This window comes from Carettochelys insculpta, chromosome 17 (assembly GCF_033958435.1).
Source record: "Carettochelys insculpta isolate YL-2023 chromosome 17, ASM3395843v1, whole genome shotgun sequence".
NCBI classification, from domain to species: Eukaryota; Metazoa; Chordata; order Testudines; family Carettochelyidae; genus Carettochelys; species Carettochelys insculpta.
In genome coordinates, this window is record NC_134153.1 from 5,375,182 (window position 1) to 5,398,137 (window position 22,956).

General features: G+C 50.6%; 1 protein-coding gene across 8 annotated transcripts in view; it reads right to left on the minus strand.

The window, feature by feature from the left end:
• The window catches only part of ZNF512B (zinc finger protein 512B), a 102,543-nt gene that overhangs the window by 24,900 nt on the left and 54,687 nt on the right, over positions 1-22,956 (minus strand). For 6 of the 8 annotated variants that reach the window (XR_012647859.1, XR_012647861.1, XR_012647860.1 and 3 more), the window contains 7 exons: positions 21,969-22,061; positions 20,903-21,001; positions 18,678-18,848; positions 17,090-17,281; positions 9,129-9,230; positions 7,597-7,659; positions 197-295 (listed from right to left, as the gene is read on the minus strand). Coding sequence is in view for 5 of the 8 variants with exons in the window: in XM_075011652.1 (XP_074867753.1) it covers positions 197-295; positions 7,597-7,659; positions 9,129-9,230; positions 17,090-17,281; positions 18,678-18,848; positions 20,903-21,001; positions 21,969-22,061 (819 nt within the window). In the remaining 3 variants the exon portion in view is untranslated. The remainder of the gene's footprint in view (positions 1-196; positions 296-7,596; positions 7,660-9,128; positions 9,231-17,089; positions 17,282-18,677; positions 18,849-20,902; positions 21,002-21,968; positions 22,062-22,956) is intronic. The other 2 variants (XM_075011651.1, XM_075011650.1) reach the window with 1 other exon arrangement.

A 22,956-nucleotide genomic window follows, 5' to 3' on the forward strand; every position in this document is an offset into this window, starting at 1 on the left:
AGCTTCCCTCCACTCTAACCAAGGAGTGGGGTGGGAGTGTAGCCTAGTGGTTAGAGCAAGGGGCTGGGAGCCAGGACTCCTGGGCTCTATTCACTGGACTCAATGACCTCCTGAAGCCTCTTCCAGCCTTATGTTTCAATAATTATATTCGGCCTCAACCCGTCCCTGCCCCGTCGAGTCCCGCCCACTCCCTTACCTCTGAGTGAGTCTTGATGATATGGTATTTGACTCCACTTTCTGAGCTAAATTCCTTCTGGCAGAGGAGGCACCGGTACTTCCCAACAGCGTGGTCTCCCTGAAAGGCAGAGGCAGCCTCCTGTAATCCAAAGCTGCAGGAGAGGGTTCTGTCTCCCTTCCTCCTCACAACCTAGAAGCCCACTGCAAGTCTGTAGGCATCATCTGCAGAAAACAGCTTATTCCTTGGGCCTATGACGGTAGGTTCAGGGCCAGTGAAAGGCCACCAACATCCCCTCAGCATCAAGAGCTCAAAAAGAGTTTGTCTTGAAGGTCAAGGATCGATGTATTCCTAAAATGCTGCATCCCTGGTGACATGGACACCCCAGGACCCCTGGAGCTACAGGCCAGCAATTTAGCCTGTCATCCAGACCCTTATCTGATCCAATGAGGGGGCTCTTTCTCCTGAGAAGGCTCCAGCAGGAAGAGAAGCTTCTTTTGCTACATATTTGGGCATGTATGCAAATGTGCGCATATTTGCATATCGAGCCATGTGGGCAATTACTGCAAGAGTGCACGCAACCATGGTGAAGCCAGAAACATTACCCTGCTCATGTAGACACCAGAGCATGCAATTACCCAGAGAACAAGTGCAAAGCAGGTGCACAGATACGTCTGAAAACCTGGGCCTAATTCCCTAGCACACGCGTGAAAAATATCCGGGACCGTGATGTGTGAGACTTCATCCCTGGGGATGCACAGGGGAGAAAGCAGCTTTCGCACAGGAACAGAGCATCACATTGTCCTCCACAATAGTGTGGATTTTAATTGCCTGAACTTTGGGAAATTCAAAGCTACGGTTCCCATGGCAACTGTAATTGCATCTGTGTATCAAGGCATAAAAGCAGCCTCTTATACAATAACACAGAAATACCACAGACGCACCTCAAGGGGAATGACGGACTGTTTCTGGGGGAGCTAAAATGTGAATTTCCTGGTGGTTGTGCATTTAAAACCATGCCTGTAACATTACACTAACTGACTTTTTTTTTTCCATTTAATATGGCTGGCTATGCCATTTCCTTACTGTCAGCAAATTCCGTGATCATTAAGAAGACCTACTGGGAGTGAAACTTCTAATTTACGATCAATGGATCTTTCCTAATTTTGCCTTTATACCCTCAAACAGGCCATTAAATTGCTGGATTCTCATTAGCAGAGTCCTCATGAAAATGAATGATTTTTCGACTCGGCCTCGGTCCACTGGCACAGCAAAGATAATGCGTTCTCTATTGACTAGGTTCTCTGGGCAGTGTACGGGCTCAGTGGGAATTTCCTCATAATTGGGTTCATGTTGTAAATTACATGGCAGCCGGGTCTTTCGTTTCCTCGTGGTGCCTGCGTGCAGGCAGGCCTCGATGGCCCACAGTCCTGCTTACCCTATAACACAAAAACGACCATGCAAAAATCACGAGATGCTTAAGAACATAAGAACATAAGAATGGCCATACTGGGTCAGACCAAAGGTCCATCCAGCCCAGTATCCCGTCTGCCGACAGTGGCCAATGCCAGGTGCCCCAGAGAAGGAGAACAGAAGACAACGATCGAGTGATTTATCTCCTGCCATCCACCTCCTGCCCTTGTACTGAAGGCTAGGGCACCATACTTTACCCCTGGCTAATAGCCATTTATGGACCTAACCTGCAAAAATTTATCGAGCTCTTTTTTAAACCCTAATAAGCCGTGTCTACACGTGCACGCTACTTCGAAGTAGCGGCACTAACTTCGAAATAGCGCCCGTCACGGCTACACGCGCCGGGCGCTATTTCGAAGTTAACTTCGACGTTAGGCGGTGAGACGTCGAAGTCGCTAACCCCATGAGGGGATAGGAATAGCGCCCGACGTTCAACGTCGAAGTAGGGACCGTGTAGTCGTTGCGCGTCCCGCAACTTTGAAATAGCGGGGTCCGCCATGGTGGCCATCAGCTGAGGGGTTGAGAGATGCTCTCTCTCCAGCCCCTGCGGGGCTCTATGGTCACTGTGGGCAGCAGCCCTTAGCCCAGGGCTTCTGGCTGCTGCTGCGGCAGCTGGGGATCCATGCTGCAGGCACAGAGTCTGCAACCAGTTGTCGGCTCTGTGTATCTTGTGTTGTTTAGTGCAACTGTGTCTGGGAGGGGCCCTTTAAGGGAGCGGCTTGCTGTTGAGTCTGCCCTGTGACCCTGTCTGCAGCTGTGCCTGGCACCCTTATTTCGATGTGTGCTACTTTGGCATGTAGATGTTCCCTCGCAGTGCCTATTTCGATGTGGTGCTGCGCAACGTCGAAGTTGAACATCGATGTTGCCAGCCCTGGAGGACGTGTAGACGTTCGATGTTGCTACATCGAAATAAGCTATTTCGATGTTGGCTTCACGTGTAGATGTAGCCATAGAGTCCTGGCCTTCACAGACTCCTCCGGCAAGGAGTTCCACAGGTTGACTGTGCGCTGTGTGAAGAAAAATTTCCTTTTATTAGTTTTGAACCTATTACCCATCAATTTCATTTGGTGTCCCCTAGTTCTTGTATTATGGGAAAAGGTAAATAATTTTTCTATGTTCACTTTCTCCACACCATTCATGATTTTATATACCTCTATGGTATCACCCCTCAATCGCCTCTTTTCCAGACTGAAAAGTCCCAGTTTCTCCAGCCTCTCCCCATATGGGACCCGTTCCAAACCCCTAATCATCTTAGTCGCCCTTTTCTGTACCTTTTCTAATGCCAATATATCTTTTTTGAGGTGAGGAGACCACATCTGCACGCAGTACTCAAGATGTGGGCGTACCATAGTTTTATATAGGGGAAGTATGATATCTTTTGTCTTATTATCTATCCCTTTTTTAATAATTCCTAACATCCTATTTGCTTTACTAACTGCCGCTGCACACTGCGTGGATGTCTTCAGAGAACTATCCACTATAACTCCAAGATCCCTTTTCTGATCTGTCGTAGCTAAATTTGACCCCATCATGTTGTATGTGTAATCTGGGTTATTTTTTCCAATGTGCATTACCTTACACTTACCCACATTAAATTTCATTTGCCATTTTGCTGCCCAATCACTCAGTTTGCTGAGATCTTTTTGCTGAGATCTTGATCCCCATTGCTCCTGGAGGAGGGATTCTGCATCAGTTCGACCCTGCTTAAGGATCAATATAGCCTAAACACACCACTGGGATTTCACGAAAGCCATCACTCACTCCAGCTCCCTGGGTTTCCTAGGGATTACTGGATGGTGACTGCCACATCCCCGCACGACTGCTTAGGAAAGGTTCAAATCCTGCAGCCTCTGTTCCAGCCAAACTCCCTCTGACGTCCATGCTGGGTGCTCAGAGCTTCATGGTGACCTGGGGAGCACAGTATCCTCCAACCAGGCTCCTCCACACTGTCCTCCAGCTACCCCCCAAAGCTGCCCTACGGTCACACATCCCCAGAGTCACAGCTCCGCATGTCCCTGCCTTGCCTGTCCCACACTGGACTCCCGAACAGCTCCACACAGCGGTAGGGGCAGCGCCACCAAGAGCCGTCGCGGAATCTGGGGCAAGGTTGCAGGCGGACCCGGCTCTGCACCTTGGAAGGGGTGGGGCCATTGGAAGAAGGGGAGGGGCCTAGGACATGTGACCCTCAATGCCACCTGGACCACAGCACTGCCCTGTGCCACCCTGCTGCATGCAGCTGTGTCTGCGTTGCTGCAGCAATTCAAAGGGGCTGGGAGCTCCAGCCGCAAACTCTGCTAGTGGGGCAGTGGCGGCTGGAGCTCCAGGCCCGTTTGAAAGGCCGGGCCCAGGCGCAACTGCCCCTTCCCCCCATCGGCGGGCCCAGGTAGGGACTGGGCGGGAATTCTGCTTTCCCTGCGTCACTGCAACGAGTCACTGTCCTTCCCTGCACAAACCGGAGAGCAAGGGCAGCTGCCAAGCGGCGTCCCCTGTCAGCTGAGCGCCGGGGCAGCCACCTGGCGAGATTCAGACGCCACCCAGCCTATTAGCAAAGCGGCCACAGCCGGCAGCGTGTGCCCCTCCTGGCAGTGCGCATCCGCGCAGTGAGGCACATGCGGAACAATATCTATTCTGCCCACGGACGGAAAAAAAACGAGAGGGAACCCCGCTCCCGAGTCAGGGCTCCGGGATTGGATCTGTACCCTGGATGCTTGCGGCACGCCTGTAACACAGTCTACCCCTTGCAGCACAAGGCCCAGGAATTTAAAAAAAAACCACACCTGGGCAGCGGCTCAGCTGATTTGTGAGGGCAATTACCCCCTCCGTGCACACAAGCGACCAGCTAGGGATCGAATGGCTTATTTGTGCATTGGTTTCCTACGCACTGCCACGCTAATTCCAGCTGCAATTCAGGGAACTGCAGGCCTGGGTCTGCTGGGAAGTGGCCTCTTTTCCTGGCAAGCAGAGCGATTTTTGCAACCCACCCAAATAACAGTTCATAGCTCCCGCAGGTGCTGTTTTACTCAGTGAAATCTCTGCTTTTCGTGCAGGGTTTCTGTGTATGATGTTCTTTGTGCTCTCAACAGGGGGCCAAACTTCTAGGTAGGACTAGTGGGGAGAGGGCTGCCGATGTTTTCCTTAACCAGCGGGCATGGATTGGGCCCACAAGAACGGAAGAGGTGCCGTCAGCAATTGACCGTCAGAGTGATTTGGAGCTGGAATTTTTTTCAGGAGATGAAGTTTGACAAGTTCTTCCTCTGTTCCAGTTCGATGGGGTTGCACTAAGTCGCCCTCAGTTGCGGTGGGGAAATGTTCTTGGAGTTACTTGAAACTGGAAGCACTTTTCCTTTAGCGATTGTTCTGCTAAAGGGCAGGTCAGCAGCCTACCTAGATAGATCACGTGCCTATACGGCCACTTCTGGGCCCTTGGTTCTACTCTTTATGTGACACTGTGTAACCCGCACAGCTAGGGGTGTGAGTCACTGTCCCATGTAGTGGCACCCAGACCCCTGCACAGAGAAAGAATGAGCCTCCTCTCAGCCTTAGCTGAGAGCCAGCGGGCTTTTAGCTCAGACCGTACAGGCTCATGCACTGAGCTCCAGCTATTCCAGCTTGGGTTCAGTTTGTTGGCAGTTACAACTGCATACAAGGGCAACTAAATGATCAGGGGTCTGGAACGGGTCCCCTATGAGGAGAGGTTAAAGAGACTGGGTCTTTTCCATTTAGAAAAGAGGAGGCTGAGGAGGGGATATGATAGAGGTCTATAAAATCATGAGCAGTGTGGAGAGGGTGAATAAAGAAAAGTCATTTACTTGTTCCCATAATATAAGAACTAGAGGACACCAAGGCTACGTCTACACGTGAAGCCTACATTGAAGTAGTCTATTTCGATGTAGCAACATTGAAATAGTCTATTTCGATGAATAACGTCTACACGTCCTCCAGGGCTGGCAACGTCGATGTTCAACTTCGACGTTGCGCAGCCCAACATCGAAATAGGCGCAGCGAGGGAACGTCTACACGCCAAAGTAGCACACATCGAAATAGGGCTGCCAGGCACAGCTGCAGACAGGGTCACAGGGCGGACTCAACAGCCAGCCGCTCCCTTAAAGGGCCCCTCCCAGACACAGTTGCACTAAACAGCACAAGATACACAGAGCCGACAACGAGTTGCAGACCCTGTGCATGCAGCATGAATCCCCCGCTGCAGCAGCAGCAGCCAGAAGCCCTGGGCTAAGGGCTGCTGCACACGGTGACCATAGAGCCCCGCACAGGCTGGAGAGGCAGCGTCTCTCAACCCCCCAGCTGATGGCTGCCATGGAGGACCCCACAATTTCGACGTTGCGGGACGCGGATCATCTACACGGTCCCTACTTCAACGTTGAACGTCGAAGTAGGGCGCTATTCCGATCCCCTCATGAGGTTAGCGACTTCGACGTCTCACTGCCTAACGTCGAAGTTAACTTCGAAATAGCGCCCGATGCGTGTAGCCGCGACGGGCGCTATTTCGAAGTTAGTGCCGCTACTTCGAAGTAGCGTGCACGTGTAGACACAGCTCAACTGGAATTAATGGGGGGCAGGTTTAAAACTAATAAAAGAAAGTTCTTTTTCACACAGCGCACAGTCAAACCTGTGGAACTCCTTGCCAGAGGAGGCTGTGAAGGCCAGGACTATAAGAAAGTTCAAAGAAGAGCTAGATAAATTCATGGAGGTTAGGCCCATAAAAGGCTATGAGCCAGCAGGTAGGAAGGGCGTCCCCGGCCTCTGTCACAGGCTGGAGATGGATGGCAGGAGACAAATCACCTGATCGTTGTCTTCGGTCCACCCCCTCCAGGGTACCTGGTGCTGGCTACTGTCAGCAGATGGGATGCTGGGCCAGATGGACCTTTGGTCTGACCCTGTCAAGGCCATTCTTATGTTTCTTATATGTACATTGGCTGGGACTTCCGAAGTGGAGTTAGGTGTCCACTTCCCTTAGCAACTTTCTCTTTAGCACAGGACTCTGGGTTCAGGTGTATTCACTGCACCGCATTAGAATCCTGCGAGGCAAGGAGGCTGAGGCTCACTTGGTTTAAGGAGGAACCTAAGCAAGGATGCTAGAGGCATTTAAGCCCCTTGCTGGACAGCCGCTGGGTCGGCTCATGGGCCAGGTGTTTCTCTCTGCTGGAACGGAATCCTGAATGGACTGCTGCTATCGCTGGGCCCTGGATGCAGTTCGGGGGACTGGGTAAGTGAGACGTGGAGCTTTGTATTTCCTGTTCCAATGTGGAGGCGGCAGCAGGGAGCGACTGCAAGTGCTCGTGTCACGAGGTGGTCTGTGTGAACGGCGCTGGTGCTCTCAGTCCAGCTCCCAGGTGACAATGCAGGAATTGGCAGTGACGAATGGGACTCTGCGCCTGCGCCCCAGTGGGCTCCTCTGAGGGTCAGGGAGTGCCTGGCCCAGGATGGGCTTCTCCCGGCTGGCTCCACCTAGATCTCTGATCTCAGTCAGCAAGAGGTGCGCACGCCTGTCTTCACCCCGACAGCAGGCCCCTGGGGCTGTGTTAAAGCCAACGTGTGGGGCATGGGGAGGCGGGGGAGCCAACGGGCCCAAGGGGAAGTGGGGAGGCAGCTCCGCACCCTGGAAGCGGTGGGACCTCAGGCAGAAGGGGCAGGGGATGGGACGACAGCCTCCCCGACCAGCCATGCAGCGCCACCCAGAGTGCAATGCCTGGGGCTCCATCGGCAATTTAAAGGGCCTGGAGCTCCTGCCGCCACTGTTGCCACAGCAGCAGAAGCAGTGGGGAGCCCTGGGCCCTTCTGAATGGCCAGGACCTGGGCCAGCTGCCTCCTTTGCCTTCCCCTGTCAGTGGGTCTGGTGGGGGGAGAAGGAGAGGAAAGACCCTCCCTGCTTTAAACAGAAATGGGGGCAGAACAGCGGGAATCCTAGACCCGTTTTCAGACCAGCTCACCTTGCTGCAGTTAGCCAGGTGGGCTTTCAGGCCGGAAACGCTGGAGTAGATGGCTTCACAGCCCTGCGGAGAGAAAAGAGCCTGAGAAGGTAGCAACTAACTCTCCTTGCTTCTCCTCATTCTATACTTCATGGGCTGTAGCCCACCCTGCCTCTGACTGGCAGCCCTGGATAATCAGCGCGAGGTTAATTTTCTGTGTGCTACATAGGGATCAAGCCACACGTTCCCTATTAATGCTAATGGGAGTCCTGTGGCCAAGTTCCCTTCCGTCAGGGCTGAAAAATGTCTCTGTGAAAATGTACGTTTTCTAGGGGTTGGGAGGCCCTGCTGAGCTCCCAGAGTTCTTCTAGCAGCAGCTGACGCTCCAGGCAGAAAGGCTAATTACCCAGGCAGCAGCATAATCAGTTTCTGAGCAACGTCTTTTCCAAGTGCGCGTATATGACACTAATTAGAGAACATGTCTCACCCTGCTAACATCCTGGTTTTAAAATTCCCATTAGCAAGGCTTTGTTCCGGGTTATAAATCAATGGCTCAGCAACATGGGTGCAATTCACATCCAGAAGAAAGTCAGGCAAAGCCTGAGTTGCAAAAGAGGTTAGATGCACAAGCACGTGCCCAAAATTAGGGGGCAAATGACTGCGGCTGTCAACGCACAATTGGGTTGCTTTGCTATTTGCATACTCAGTTATCTGGCTGGACAATCAGTCACTACAGACTGAACTTCTCTCTTTCAGCACCCTTGGGATCTGACCAGTGCCGGATGAGAAAATTTGCTGGAACACTGGAGGACAATATTGTCTAACATGTTACCAACACTTCCACAGCTTCCTGAGCTCTTAGAAGCAATTTGGGGGTAAATTACAGCTAATTAACAGCACAGAACACTGAGACACAGGACTGGTGGCTGGAAACAAACTGAATCGGACCACAGGAAACTTGGCTATGTCCATGAGAAGCAGTTGCCCGGCTAACTGAAATTGTGCTGGATTACAGAGTTTACCAGACGTGAGAGTGCCGGATGAGAGAGGTTCAACCTGTATTAGTCACATTGAACTAACCGATTTAAACATCAGGCACTGACTTCCTTTAATGAGACAGTCTAGGGAAACGCGGCTGCGGTAGGGAAAGAGACTTTCTGGGTCAAAGCCTGCAGTCTTTATTGAGACAAATCCCCCCAGGGCTTCAAAAAACAGCTCCCACAACCCAAATCCTTAAGAAGGTCCCTCTGAACCACTGCGATAGCTCAACAAGCAGACTCTGCTCCTTGGAGCCATGAGCCCAGTTCCACGCGCTAGCCTCTTGCTGGCCCTGACGTCCAGCGGTATTAAAATGAGGCACAGTGATTGGACGTCCCGGAAGTAGTCATCGGGGCAACTAAAAGGAAAACTAGGAAAAAAATATCAATGGGCTAAACCCCGAAGTCTTAACTCAGGCCACATTAAATTCACACCCCTGGGAGCTTTGCCTAAATATGGACCGAACAAACACAAGAGCAAACCAGGGCCGTGAGATGTACAGAGACCAGCCTTACGTCGTTGGGGCAGTTGATGTATCCTTTCTCCTTCACTTCATTCTTCCAGTCTTCCAACAGCTTCGGGTTTAACTTCGGAAGCCCTGGCCGGGTGTAATTTAGCTGCCAAACAAGGAATGGTTATTAGTAAAGCCGCACACCCTAGCCCTCTGCGCCCACAAATGGGTTTGACCCCCTTAAGAGGTAACCGGGGCCTGAAAAATGAAGGTGGAGGTTTCAGCCACATCTTTAACAGACACCTCATCCACAGCAACATCCTGAACCAACTCAAACAGGGGAGTCAGGCTCTGCTTGGGAGTGGCCAGGGTGTGGGAATGAGAGTGAGGCTGGTTAAGGTGTATGACAGGATAGCGTGGAAGAAACTGCCTGTGCCGCAGGCGGTGCTGACCAATGCTGTCTGAAGCAGCTGTTTTCCAGAGATAGAAACTTAGGTGCCCTGGAGCCTGATCTTCCATTGGGTTCAGTGGGGACTGTCCTGGGTCCATCACTTCCACTGTCTTGTGCTCCAGCACCGCTGCACTTCCTAACCAATGAGCTAACAATGCTCTGTTGCTGGCAGAGGGTGTGATGTCTAACTTTCAACAGCCCGTGTGGCGTCCATCCACTGACAACCAGGACTGTTCCAGCAAGCAACGAAAGGCTCTGTGTCTCTGACTGCTCTCTTTTTTGGCTTAGCCTCTCAGTCCAAGTGATTTTAATTACAGTTTTGTGAGCAGCTTTGGGGCTTACCTTCAAATGGGCCTCACCATGGGCTCCACTCCTGTGTGCAGAGCCCCGCGCACACCCTTGCGTTCCTGGGTGGCGTCTGAGCTTTACTCTTGCATATTTTAGTTTACGTGTCCAGGGGAAGGTACACACAAGTGTATGTGTTCTTTGCACACTGCTGCGACAACTGCACGCATTTCCATGCTGTACCTGGCTTGCTGCAAGTGCTGTTGTGTTTCCATTTGTGCATGTGTGGAAACTGTGGTTTTCTGAAAGTTTAACGGGATGCATTTTGTATTTGTGTATCGGTGGACACAAGTGTTCATGCATAAATAACCTGCGTTTGCAAATGTTCCCCAAAGGAAATCAGGATCACACTGGGAGCTGACAGTCTATGTTTCTTCCCCGTCCTCTGAATGTTCAGAATATGCTCAATGTGCCTTCCTGCTTTCTTCCACAAGCGATGGGTGGCTCTGGAACCTGGAACTCGCTGAGAAAGGGGATGTCCTGTGCCATTACATTCTGATAACTCTAATCCCCCATGAGGTCTGTCCTCACATGCCAGCCTTTCCTTGCCAATAATCCAAGCTAGCTGAAAAATGAAAGAGCCACAGCTCGGAACAGACCATTTAAAGGCAACCGAGGGAAAGGTGGTGCTGCTGAAAAAGCCACAACTGGAGGACAGATGGAGCTGGGAATTCCTGCTTGGAGCTGTCTGGGGAAGCCTGCTGCCCTCGAAACCCTCTCCCCCCATTGGTGCCTGCAGCTGGACAGCAAAGCTCCCATCCCCTCTAATTAAAACTTTCAATAACTCAATCAACCTCACAAACGAACCCTCAAAGTAACCAGCTCTGGAGCCAGCAACTGCCTAGCGCCGCAGCCTCCCGGGGCTCTGAGATTCTGACATTTATTGCTCCTGCTTCCCAGCTCCAGAGAGAATTCAGTGCCACAGTAACACACAAAACCCATGTTTCCCCAGAGCACCACTGTTCCAAATGTCAGAACCACCTTTATGTTTCTGTTAAGCAGCAGCCTCAGGAATGGAATATTTCATTTATTTATTTATTTTTCATTTATTTTCTCAAGCAGCTCGGGAGTAAAAATCTTCAGGGCCAAATCATTAAACAGCTACAGCTGTATTTGGCAAAAACCCACTCTCATTTCAGGAGGATGGCGGGGGTGGAAATGTTTGCTGGAGTGGGGAGGGAAAGCTTTTTGATTGACAGTTGTATTTAATTAGCTTTCATATTCCAGTCTTCTCTCTCTAGACAGCTCCCTCCCCTACACTACACCACAACAAATCAAAACCAAACTCACTGCCTGAGCCAGAGCCAGCACGCTGCAAATCAAGCAGGCTGTATGACTCACAGAGGTTCTTAGCGTAAGATACACACTCGGAGCACATACTGACTCTGGGAAGAGAAAAAACTCTGACAGGAAGAGGAGGCACAGTTACCAGTTAGTTCACCTTTGGAGATGTAGGTACAAAGCTAGTTTGAGTCACAAGTGTAATGAGTTTGAGAGTCTCAGCCTAGATCCTTCATAGGCTTATATGCAGGGCACAGAACCGCTGTTTTTTGTGGGTGGGCTGGCACCAGCATCCTGCATCTGAAACTCATTCCTGGCTACAGGAAAATCCAACCCCTGATTTGAATTTTGCCTCCTTGCTTTACGAAAGACCAAGGCAAATGGCTTTATCTAAACCAGCCCAGATTTCACAGTGTGAGCTCAGGTCTAAACTGGTCATCATTCTTCACACAGTCAAAGGCCGGAACTGGAACTTGGCTGCTGCCTTGTGGATGCACAGAGGGAGCGTGAGGCATTTCCTCTTTTACGCTAGCAGCTTTGCTCGTGCATTTCAGACTCGACCAGTGCAAGAACATCACCCCTGGGGTGCTCCAAAGAGACAGCCAATGGGGCAGTGGTAGGCACAGATGCTCACAAGAGGCAGAAGACCAATCAACTCATTGCACATGTGACATCACCTAGGATTTGAACCTCCAGTCCCAGGAGTGCACCGGGCTTATTCACTGAATCCTAAGCCAAGCCTTGCCTTCCTGCAATCCGCACGTAACTCAAATTTTCATTCAAAATGGGGTAGGGAGCTGGGAAACACGTTGCCTCTTGGTTCCCAGCTCCCCATCACTTCTGGGACCCAGGAAACTGAACAGCCCACCAGGGTTGGTCAGTTTCCTGGCTGCTTTTCCCTGCCTTCCCCCAATTGTGCAGCTGTCAGCTGGGGACAGGCAGGAGAAGGGGCTCTTAGCAGGGAAAAAGGGCTCTGCGAGCAGCTAGACAGGCATACAGCCACAGAGCAGCTTCAAGCTGTGCTTAACTTGAGTTAAAGTGAGTTACGTGCAACTTGAAGCCATGTATTTTGGGGATTTACTATACAGGGGAGACTGCTTATGACCCTTGAAAGTGGAACCTTGGTGGATTTCCTGGTGTGGCTCTTCTGCAGCCTTCTTCCAGCGGAGACACAGCTTATCCCCAGTACAGCTCAGACCACAGCTCCAAACAAAATAAGCTACAAGAGAGAAAGGACCTTTTTGCTGGTACGAATGTGTTTGCGCTACACTAGGGCTTTTGCCAGCTCAGCTCTGTCAAGTGACTGGAGGAATTTCTTCACTCTCCTGACTGACTTAACCATGTCAGCAAAATTTAAGTGCAGGCTGGGCCTGGGCACACAGTGAGCCAGTTTGGAGGGAAAAAGATATTTCTAAAAGTCTTTAAAAAAAAAAAAAGGCAATTCAGAACGTATTTCAAAGTTGGCAAAACTTTTATCCGCAGCCCGGCAAAGATCATCCTGCCTCTTTCGTCGCTGTTTATTTTGCCAGTGAACAGGGTGTATTCTGAATTTACTTCATGAAAAGATGAGTTGTCAAGGCAATAAGTCCCTGTTGGGAACAAGCCTGTCTTGGAAAATAAAAATCATCTTTGTGCTATTGACTCTACCTAAAAATCAAGGAGTGACTCGCCCACAGTAACAAACCCCTGGATATGTCAACGTGCAGTTAGACTTCTTGAGATCACAGACCTTTCTTAGGGGCCCAGAATCTGGATTAAGGACCTTTAATCATATTTTTCGGCAAAGGATTAACTAGCAGCGCAGCAGAAAAGGACCTGCGGATTGTAGTGGCTCAGAGGCTGGATATGAGTCACCAGTGTGCCCTTGTAGCCAGGAAGGCTAATGGCCTATTGAGGCGCCTTAGCAGAAGCATTTCCAGCAGATCTAGAGAGGTTATTATTCCCCTCTACTCAGTGCTGGTGAGGACACACCTGGGGCATTGTGCCCGGTTCTGGGCCCCCCCGGTACAGAAAGCATGTGGAGGTATTGGAGCGGGTTCAATGGAAGGCAACGAAAATGATTAAGGGGCTGGAGCACATAACCGATGAGGAGAGGCTGAGGGATCTGGGCTTATTTAATCTGCAGAAGAGAAGACTGAGGGGCAATTTGATAGCAGCCTTCAACTTCCTGAAAGGGAGCTCTGAAGAGAATGGAAAGAGGCTGTTCTCAATGGTGACAGAAGGCAGAACAAGGAGCAATGGTCTGAAGTTACAGTGGTAGAGGTGGAGGTTGGGTATTAGGAAAAACTATTTCACTAGGAGGGAGGTGAAGCGCTGGAATGTGTTACCGAGAGAGGTGGTGGAATCTCCATCCCTAGAGATTTTTAAGTCCTGGCTTGATGAAGTCCTGGCTGGGATGATTTGGTTGGGGTTGGTCCTGCTTTGGGCAGGGGGCTGGACTAGATGACCTCCTGGGGTCCCTCCCAGCCCTGGCAGTCTCTGATTCTAAGCGATTTCCCCACAAGAGGCTCACATCAGTGTTCTGGTTAAGAATATGGGAGAAGATGATGTTCTCCTTTTGCGTGTCCCTGGGAATGACCTTTGCTTTAGAAATCAGAGCACTCAGGGACTGAAATTCAGAGAAATCAGGAAGGAATTTCAGAGCCTGGTAAAAGCACTCCGGGCTTGTTTATACAACACAACTCACTCCCCACAAGCCCAAAACAAAAAACCACCAAACATGGAGCAGGATTCTGGCAGGAATGTGATGGAGAGAGGCCAATGGAACATCTTAAGAACTGAAATACAGATCTGAATCCCACAGCTGGCCTCCAGACTCTGTGATAAACTGCCTCAGGGCTCCTGCTCCTCAAACGCTGGGAAAGCCTCGATCCAGAACCAAACCCATTTCTTGAGGTACAGGTTGAACCTCTCTAATCTAGAACTCTCTCAGCCGGCCACATCCACAATCCGGCATGATTTCGGTTAGCCGGACAACCCCTTATCATGGCTGTGGCCAAGTTTCCTGTGGTCCAGTAAAGCTGCTTTCCAGCCACCAGTCCAAGTTCTCAGTGTTCTGTGCTGTTATTTAGCTGTAATTTACCTCCTAAATATCTTCTCAGAACCCAGTAGGCAGTGGAAGTGTTGGTAATGTGCTAGACAATATGACCTCCTGTGGTCCAGCAAATTCTCTCCTTCAGTATCTGTGAGGTCCTGAGCGTGCCAGACTAGAGAGGTTCAACCTGGACAAGGGTCTGATCACCCTAGCTGTTGAGCACTGCCTATGTAGCACTAGACACCATCACTTTCCACTGATGTCCAAGGCAGCTTGTTATTCTGAGCATTTCACAGGTGGAAGGTCTAACTACAGCTTTGAATGTCCCAATAAATACCCCTTCCCCCTTGAGGCTGACTGAAAAATGAGGTTTGTTTCTTAACAGAGGGCTGTGGGTGATGTCCCTAAGAATCAGACATTGGAAAATATTAATAGACTCTTTTAAAAATGAAAATGTCTTCAATAAAAAGGAACGTTATTTCTAGGGGAAGTTACTCCTGTTCTTAATATTGGTTTGTACAGCACCTAGCACACTGAGGTCTGGGTCCCCAGATCATCATTACCATTGAGAGTCAAAGCAAAGTAATGCAAGGGGAGAAGGGAAACTCGGCTGGGTGGCCGGGACAAGCAACCGCTAGCAAACTACTTGCAGAACACATCTGAGCAATGGAGACAGCAAGATGAATCTCTCGATAGCTGGGTCCCGGGGCAAGTGCCCCCTTCACCAGCCCACTGGAGGGCCTGAGCACAGGCCTAAACTAGCCATCCAATTCCTACCTAAGCCCTCCAAGCTGGACTGGTGCACATGCCTGGGCACAGGGATGAATTGAAGAGTGTTTGGTAAAATATGCCAGCACATCAAAAAAGCAGGGAAGCCCAGAGTGTGCAGACACCTGCCTCACCTAGTTCTTTCCTGAACAAGAAGTCTTGTGGCACCTTATAGACCAACAGATATTTTGGAGCCTAAGCTTTGGTGGGCAAAGACCTGCTTCATCAGATGCATCTGATGAAGCAGGTCTTTGCCCACCAAAGCTTAGGCTCCAAAATATCTGTTGGTCGATAAGGTACCACAAGACTTCTTCTTGTTCTCGAAGCTACAGACTAACACGGCTCCCTCTCTGATACTAGTTCTTTCCCGTGGAAGCAGGCTCGCAGCTGGCAGAAGGGCAGACAGCCGGGCTGCACCGGCCACCCCCAGATGGCAGAAACATCAAAACTAAGGACTGACTCGCGCCTGTTCTTTGCTTTAAAGTTCAGTTCAAGGAGCTGCCTGCCTGGCGTGGGATAAGGAACAGGTCTCTCCCAGGGAGGGACATTCAGGAGTTTGCGTCTCCAGGGACCTGGAACCAGATGCTTGATTTAGCTGCACATGACTTCTAAATCTGTGGCGAACCACAAAGCAGCCCAGGAACGCCAATGAACTTTTGAATCCTGCAGCGCTGAGACAAACTCTTGTCATCCGCAAGAGGGATCTGTGCTTCAGGCTAGCTCAGGGGTCAGCAACCTTTCCGAGGCCAGGTGGTGAAATCTGACCTTTTTGACCTCTGTGTGTGGGCCGAGTGCTGGCGATACTTTTAAAAGCTATTAATAGTCTTACTTCAGGAGGCTGAAATAAATAAATTACATGCAGAGCTTTACCGTTTAGGTGGTGGTTGGTAGCACTAGCTGGTCTTTTGTTAATCTGCAAGCAGCCTGGCTTTGAGCAAGTTCCCAGCTGCATGGGGGAGGAGGGGCAGGGCTGACTCTTGCCTCATGTGCCCATGAAAATTGGCTCACGTGCCACTCTTGGCACCTGTGCCGGGGGTTGCTGACCAGGAAGACCGGCCAGGCTTTACAAGCAAACTGCAAGAGGTGTTGCTGTAGGTCAGAAATGGGTCTGTCTAATTGCTCTGGGCCCCTGCTTGGGCTGCAGGCAGTGCAAAGCAAGGAGTTCATTCAGTCTTCTGGGACTCTGGGAAAGAAGCTTCTCCCAGAGGCTGGGGAGAGCACCGGCAGGGAGCAGTTTGTATCTGTGATGTTCATGCCCTGTGGTGGCACAGCAAGGAGGAGGATGGAGCCGCAAGTCCTGATCCCCAATCACCACGTCCTTCTTAGAGGAGGTTTCCCCAGCACAGCACGCCCAGAGCTTTGGGCACATCTAGACTGTGAAGGAAAACCCACAGCACTGAGGCTCAGGGCCCACAGCATAGCTGTTCCCCGACACTGCAGCCTGAGTGCTGAGACCTGCCCCCCCAAGACCAGACTCTGGCCCAAGCAGAAACATCGACAGTGCTGTTTTTAGCCCTGTAGCCCATGTCAGCTGACTCAGATGCTGAGACTCTGCAGTGCGAGGCTTTTATTGCAGTAGATATGGACCCAATGCTTCTCAGCCAGGTGCAAGCACCCACCCTGCACCTGAGCTAACCATTGCTGGGCCAGGGCCTTGCCACTGTGCAAACGCATCCACACTGCATGACACAGGCTGCCTGGCTGGGGTCTGTGCTTGGCCTGCGCCCACACTGCACAACAGGGCTTGGACAGGCTCTGACCCACCCCCATGGCAGAGTTCTAGGGCCTGTGTCCTAGGTGCCTGCTGACCGGAGTCAGACTGAGCTGTGGGTGGGTGGAATAGGGGCTTGGGCTCACCCCTAATGTGCTGGGTGGACACGTCCCAAGTCGCCAGTTCCTCCAGTCCTGCTCCAGCTCATCCAGGGGCGGAGCAACATCTGCCTCGGATGGGAACTGGGAGGGTAAGACGGCACCTGGTGACTCTGCCTCCATGTAAAGAGATGGCTCTCCACAGGCCCGCCCACCTCCATTATCATTTCATGAGGTAGACATGATCCATCCCAGCTCTCAGGCCAGTTCCCCAACATGCCCAGGTGTGTACCAGCGTCTCCCCAGTGTCATGACAGGCAAAATCAGGAGTCCTTACTCGCTTCGTCTCAGGTACCAAGTCGTCCTTCATCCTTCGTTTGGTCCAGTCCTTGGCCAGCTCATCCTCAGCTATCTCCTGCAGGTGGAAGACCGCAACCTGGGCTGAGGTGCGCCGGATTCTGCCACTAGGAGTCCTTTCAAAATCTTCTACGGGGTTGGCCTCTGGCTTCACCTCTGGCTCTTCGGGAGGCTGAAATATAGAAGAGGTTAGGGAAGCGAATGGCTAACAGCTGCAAGAGGAAAGAGAGAAGGAAGGTCTTCTTATCAGAGAAGTTCAGATCTTGCCTCTGAAACCTTTCAGGACCTATGTTCTTGCCCACCAGCTTTTGCAAACTAAGCTAACTGCATTGCATGGTGCAAATAAACGGTCACAACCACTCCCACAGGGACCGGTGGGTTAGTCTGTAACTTTGCGAAAAACAAGCCATCCTGTAGTGCTTTAAAGACACAATTTTATTTATTCGGTCCTGAGCTTGCATGGGTAAGACCCACTTCTTCAGATTTTCAGATCTGAAAACTTCTGGAGTAGTGGATCTTACCCAGGAAAGCTCCTCACCTAGCAAACAAATGTGTTAGTTTCCAAGGTGCTACAGGGTGGTTTGTTTTTTTCTCACACATGGGGAGGTTTGGGGCGTGCAAAATGCTAGGGGCATTTTCTCAGGCCACCTCCACAAGCTGGCAAAGTCAGATGCTGGTGGCTGCAAACCTGGGCTAAAACTGGAGTGATGCTTCCTTCAGAACGGAGCTAGAAGTCTAGCTTCTTTCATGAGGTGGTCTTTTAACCTTCAGCACGTCCCTGCACACAATAATGTCTCTGTCTGAGCAAGTTACAGCCACGAGTGAATGTCCTATCAGTAGGGTTCAACAAAACCTATGAAACACAAACCGGGGATACATCTTCACAGGAGACGTCATTCCTAGCTCGAGTGGCTCTTATCAAACCAACAAGCTAAACACTTCCAGTACAGACACATTGGTGGTGGCGTGGGGCTTGGCTGGTCTCCACCAGGACAGTCACGCCTGGGCTGCACTGTGGCCCCATTTCTACTTTTAGCACATGAGCTCTCAAATTTCATTGCACCATGGCCCCCTTCTGACAACAAAAATTGCCACACAGCCCCAGGAAGGTGGAGGGGGGGCAAAGCCTGGACCTGCCTGAGCCCCACTGCTCTGGTAGAAAGAGGCAAAGTCTGAGCGCCTCTACCACAGGTGGGTGAAGTGGTTCAGCCCCAGACAGGAAGCCTGTACCTTGAGCCTTGCCACCCAGGCAGTAGCACTCAAGCTTTGGCTTTGGCCCCAGGTGCTGGGGCTTGGACTTTGATTTTGGGCCCAGACTGAGCCAGTCTAAGTCTTGGAGTCACGACCCACAGTTTGAGAACTCCTGCCCTAGTTTGGTCATCAGTAGCACTGAAGGATGTTACACCTTCAGCTCCAACGGCCAGTTCTACCAGCCTGACTCACACTGAGCAGCAGTCACTCACAGGAGCAGCCTCCCCTGTACTATGTGCCTGGCTGCTCTGACCACATGAGCTCCCAAAGGGAACAGAGACCAAGCTTTAACCCTCGGCCTTGCTCTCTGGCCTCACCGAAGACGTGTGCTCCGACCGCATGTGGTAGTCATGTCCCGCCTTGGATTTGTACTTCTTCCCGCAGTGTGGGCAGGTGAACGTGGGCTTCTCCACTTCAGAGGGCTGCTTCCCGCACCGCTTCTGGTGGTACTGGTACCCCATCAGGCTGGAGAAGTTGGCTGTGCAGCCCTACAGAGATGGGAACAAGAGAGGGTTGGGCGGTGCATTCACTGTTCATGCATACACTCACCTTGAAAGGTTCACGCCCCCATTTCCATGAGGCACCAGCTACCAGGATGTCCTGCACCTCCGTGGCAGGGACTTTCAACTTCCCCATTTAACTCACAGGGGAGAAGTGACCCACGGCCGCACCATACCCACAACTTCTCCCCAACCAGTGTGAGACAAAAGTTTCATATCACACCCCTCATTTTGTACAAGGATGCTGTGTCCTAAATGCGTTCTTCTAGCTGCCCTAGGAATGGAGCAGACACCCCTCACCTTCTGGAGAATCCGCCCTACTTTACTTTCCTCAGATCTCAGCTCTGCCAGCTGCTGTGCTCTACCTCCCACACCATCCTGTCCCATCCCCCAAACCTGCCCAGGAATAGTTATGAGACCAGATGTCATGAATAAATGCCTGAAAAAGGTTAACCCTAAGAGGACTCCCTGTGGGGGCAGCCAGTTAAGCCAGTGGAAGAAAAGAAGGATTTTCTTCTGAAAAATACAGTGGCCTGCTGAGAGAGAGGGTCTTGATCTTTTTTCTGTGTGGCTGAGGCAGATCAGACAGACAAAAATGATTGATCTTAAGCAACTTGAATGAATCCAGTAAATATTTTGGCCATCTTGTAATGAGCACATAGATATGTAAATAGAAAGGAAATGTTTAGTTGGATGCGATCAGGTTATTTTTATTTTGGATTTGGCGTGGGACTTCTCAGGCCAGTTGATGTTTTTTTCCCCATATTCTGTAACTTCTAAGCTGAATCCCAGGGAAGTAATTCTCTGTGCTCTAATACTGATAATCTTTAGTTGCTTTAATTACATCTAGCAACCAAGCATGCTTATTTACTTTCTTGGTATTTTTTGCATCTTTTGTTTTGTGAATAGATTATGTTAAGGCAATGATTTGATTCTTGTGTCCTAGAGGAGCACCTGTGTATGGGCCTAGACCAAAGGGTCAGCTATCAGACTACAGCTCTTTGTTTCCAAGCTATCTCCCAGGGAGAGGGTGAAGCTTGTGGGTTACCCCACAGGGAGATAGCCAACTGTGTCTTCCCAGGCTTAAAGGGGGGCTTTTTCATTTGGTGGTGGTGGCAATTACCCTCCTAGGGTAACTTTGGGGAGCTTTTTAAAGAATGGCCTCTAGAAGCAAGATATTTTTAAGGTTTTTGCAGGCCGCCCACTTTCTGCACTTGGAGTGTCAGAGTGGGGAGGCAGCCCTGACGCTGGGGTTCAGAGCAACCCAAGCTCTCCGTTTGTTTAGAGCACAATTAACTATACCTGCTTCTGACCTGCCCAATGGACACCTTCATTTCAAAACAGCCTCCGAAAATGACCTGCAAGCTTAGACAAGGAGAAACAGAGGAAGGAGACCAGATTGGGCTTGACTTGTACCACCTGCAGCACTTCAGCATCCAGTAGCAAGGATTCTCGGAAACACGTGGGACAGAGAGTAAAAAGGGTATGTCTCGGGATGCAGAGAACTGCTGCATGCAGGGCCAAGGGCCAGAGTCGGGCACACGATTCACAGCCAATTATTTCGCCCTTTTACCTGTTCCTGATGCATCTGCAAATAGCTCATGGTGTGCATAACTCGCAGCTATTCACTGAAGAAATTCAGTGAATAATAATTCTTACCCAGAAGCTTGCTTCTGAGCAGTACATTGGTTGCAAGTACTCAAAGTTCCCCCTGTATTAATTAGACACGATGGGACACATTGGCTCACGTGTGTTATGTTTCTGTTCCTGGACTGATGGGAACTCAGCTTTCCAGGGCAGAGAGTCGAGTTTCTAGTTGGGAATTCCCCTTCTGTGATTATTCCTCAACCTCCCTAGTTCCACAGTCATTCTGCCAGGAGCTCTCTTGCAGGGCACACAGAGGAGAACGGAGCTGCGGCAATTAATTTTAGAATGCCCACCAACACAGAGCCGCTGTGCTGCAGTCTCTGTCTGCCTCTGTATCTGGGCTCTTTCTTCCTCTCATCCTTCTGCAGAATGACAAATAGGAATTATTCTGATACCTCATTGGGGCATTTCAGTTTTCCCATCTGCTTTAGCACTTTCCTCAGCCTTTCCCGCTCTTCCTGTTCACCAACTCCAGTGGTTTCCACAGGACCAGGCTGGAAACAAGGAAGTAACAGAAGCGACAGAGTCAGCCATTCGCTCACGTCCTCTGTGCCCTGAGTGCTGTCGCAAACGTTGACCTCACTGGGAATTACTCTGAACTATTACAGGAGTCTCTCAGGTTGAAAATCATGATCTGGATTTTCCATAATTTCAATGCACACTAATGCCCTTGAAACCGCTTGCCTAATTTGCCCATACAGTTAGCACGTGTTTGCATGCAAACGGTGAATTTGAAAATCCATAGGCAACTCATAAGTGAAAAAATCTGCTTTTACAATAGAGCGCAGGGGACTGACTCACAACTGGCAAGTTGGAACTGAGAAACTCAGGCTATGAAGAGAATAGTTATGCCTTGCCCTGGCCTCCCGGACACATACAGGACCAGATTTTTAAGTATGGCCTCCAAGAACTTGCACCTGCCGGCTTTTATGTGCATGGTTAAGTTCATGTGCAACCCCAGAGAGGAATGGACTGGGTAGATTTTGTTCCCTGTGCTGTGGCAGGTTAAACGCTTAATTATGTGATTCCTGTAAGTAACTACCCATTTCCCATGGCTTTGTAAGCCAGGGTTGGGGGCAGAGGTTAGGCACTAGGAAAATTTGGCTCACTGAGTGTCCCACAATTGTGTAGTTTTCCTCTTTTCTGGTCATGCTGTGACTTGCTGAGTCCAGTGGGTGTCCATACTGCACATATGGCTATAGGCTGTGGGTTGAGGATGGACAGTCTTTGCCCAGGACAGGGAAAGCAGGATGTGCTGCAGCTCTGGATTGAGGTACATGTCGGGAGCTGTGTGGGGGAAGGTGGAAAGCCAGTATTTCGAGCCCCTTGGTTTCAACCGCACCAAATGATCCATTGAAAAAAAAAGAGAATTGTTTGCTTGTTTATCTTCTTCCCTTGCCTCCGGCAGTGAGAGACACAGAATGAAGTCTAGAGCCCAGTGCATGCTCGGGGAACTCTTACCTTGTTGACGTGCTCAGCCATGGTGTGGTAGTTGAGCCCTGCTTTGGATTTGAACTGTTTTTTGCAGTGTTGACATTTCAAGGCATCCTGCAGCTGAACAAATGAAAAGGGAGTCAACAGGCTGGCCTTTTGTTTTCCATTTCCCACTGAGGGTGTTCGGCCTCAACCCAGCAGGCAGCACTTGTAGGACCCACAAGAAGCCCATTTGAAGGCTGCAGACGAGCATTGGAGCTGAACCAGAACCATAGCTCAGACCCCCAGCCTTGGGACCCAGACTGAGTTGGCCGCTTGACCCTCTCTCCCTCCAATGTATCACAAGAGGAATCCAAAACTCAGGCCCCCGAACTTTGGAGCGGTTTGATTTCAGACCTGGATTCGCAACGCCCCCCGCCCCTCAAGTATGGACACTGTACTTGAACACGGGGTCTCAGTTCAGCTCGTTAGAGGGACAGAGCACAGTCTAATAGAGCCAGCTTGATGCCGGAGTCCTGGAATGGGGTACACCACACTCATTTACTGCCTGTCCAGAACTGAAGCACTATTTGAAAATGTCACTGAGATGTAATCAACAGACTCGTTTCCCGAGACGACGACCCCGCACTGTGACCCCAGACTCTGCATTCCATGTGGCCAGTTTACAAATGCATTGGAAATGAGCTCTCCACATGGCAACCGCTCACTGGCTCACAGACAAGCTGCGTCTGCAAAGCCATCAAGCACATACTGACTTCCACTCAAGTGACCATCAAGATTTATTGACCCCACCGGCACGTTTGAACCGCAGTGAACCAAGAGACAACAAACCTAGAGAGCCACCAAAGCAAGAAGTCAATGCAGGTCATCCTTCCAGGAGCTAGCCTGATGGTCCACCTAGCTTTACAAAGTGTAGAGGGATTGCCCAGTAGCAAAACACCAGCTCCTAAGCCACCTCCCTTCTAGGCTACTGGCCTAGTGCTACATGGAGTTTCTTGTGCCCAGCAGATCTCTG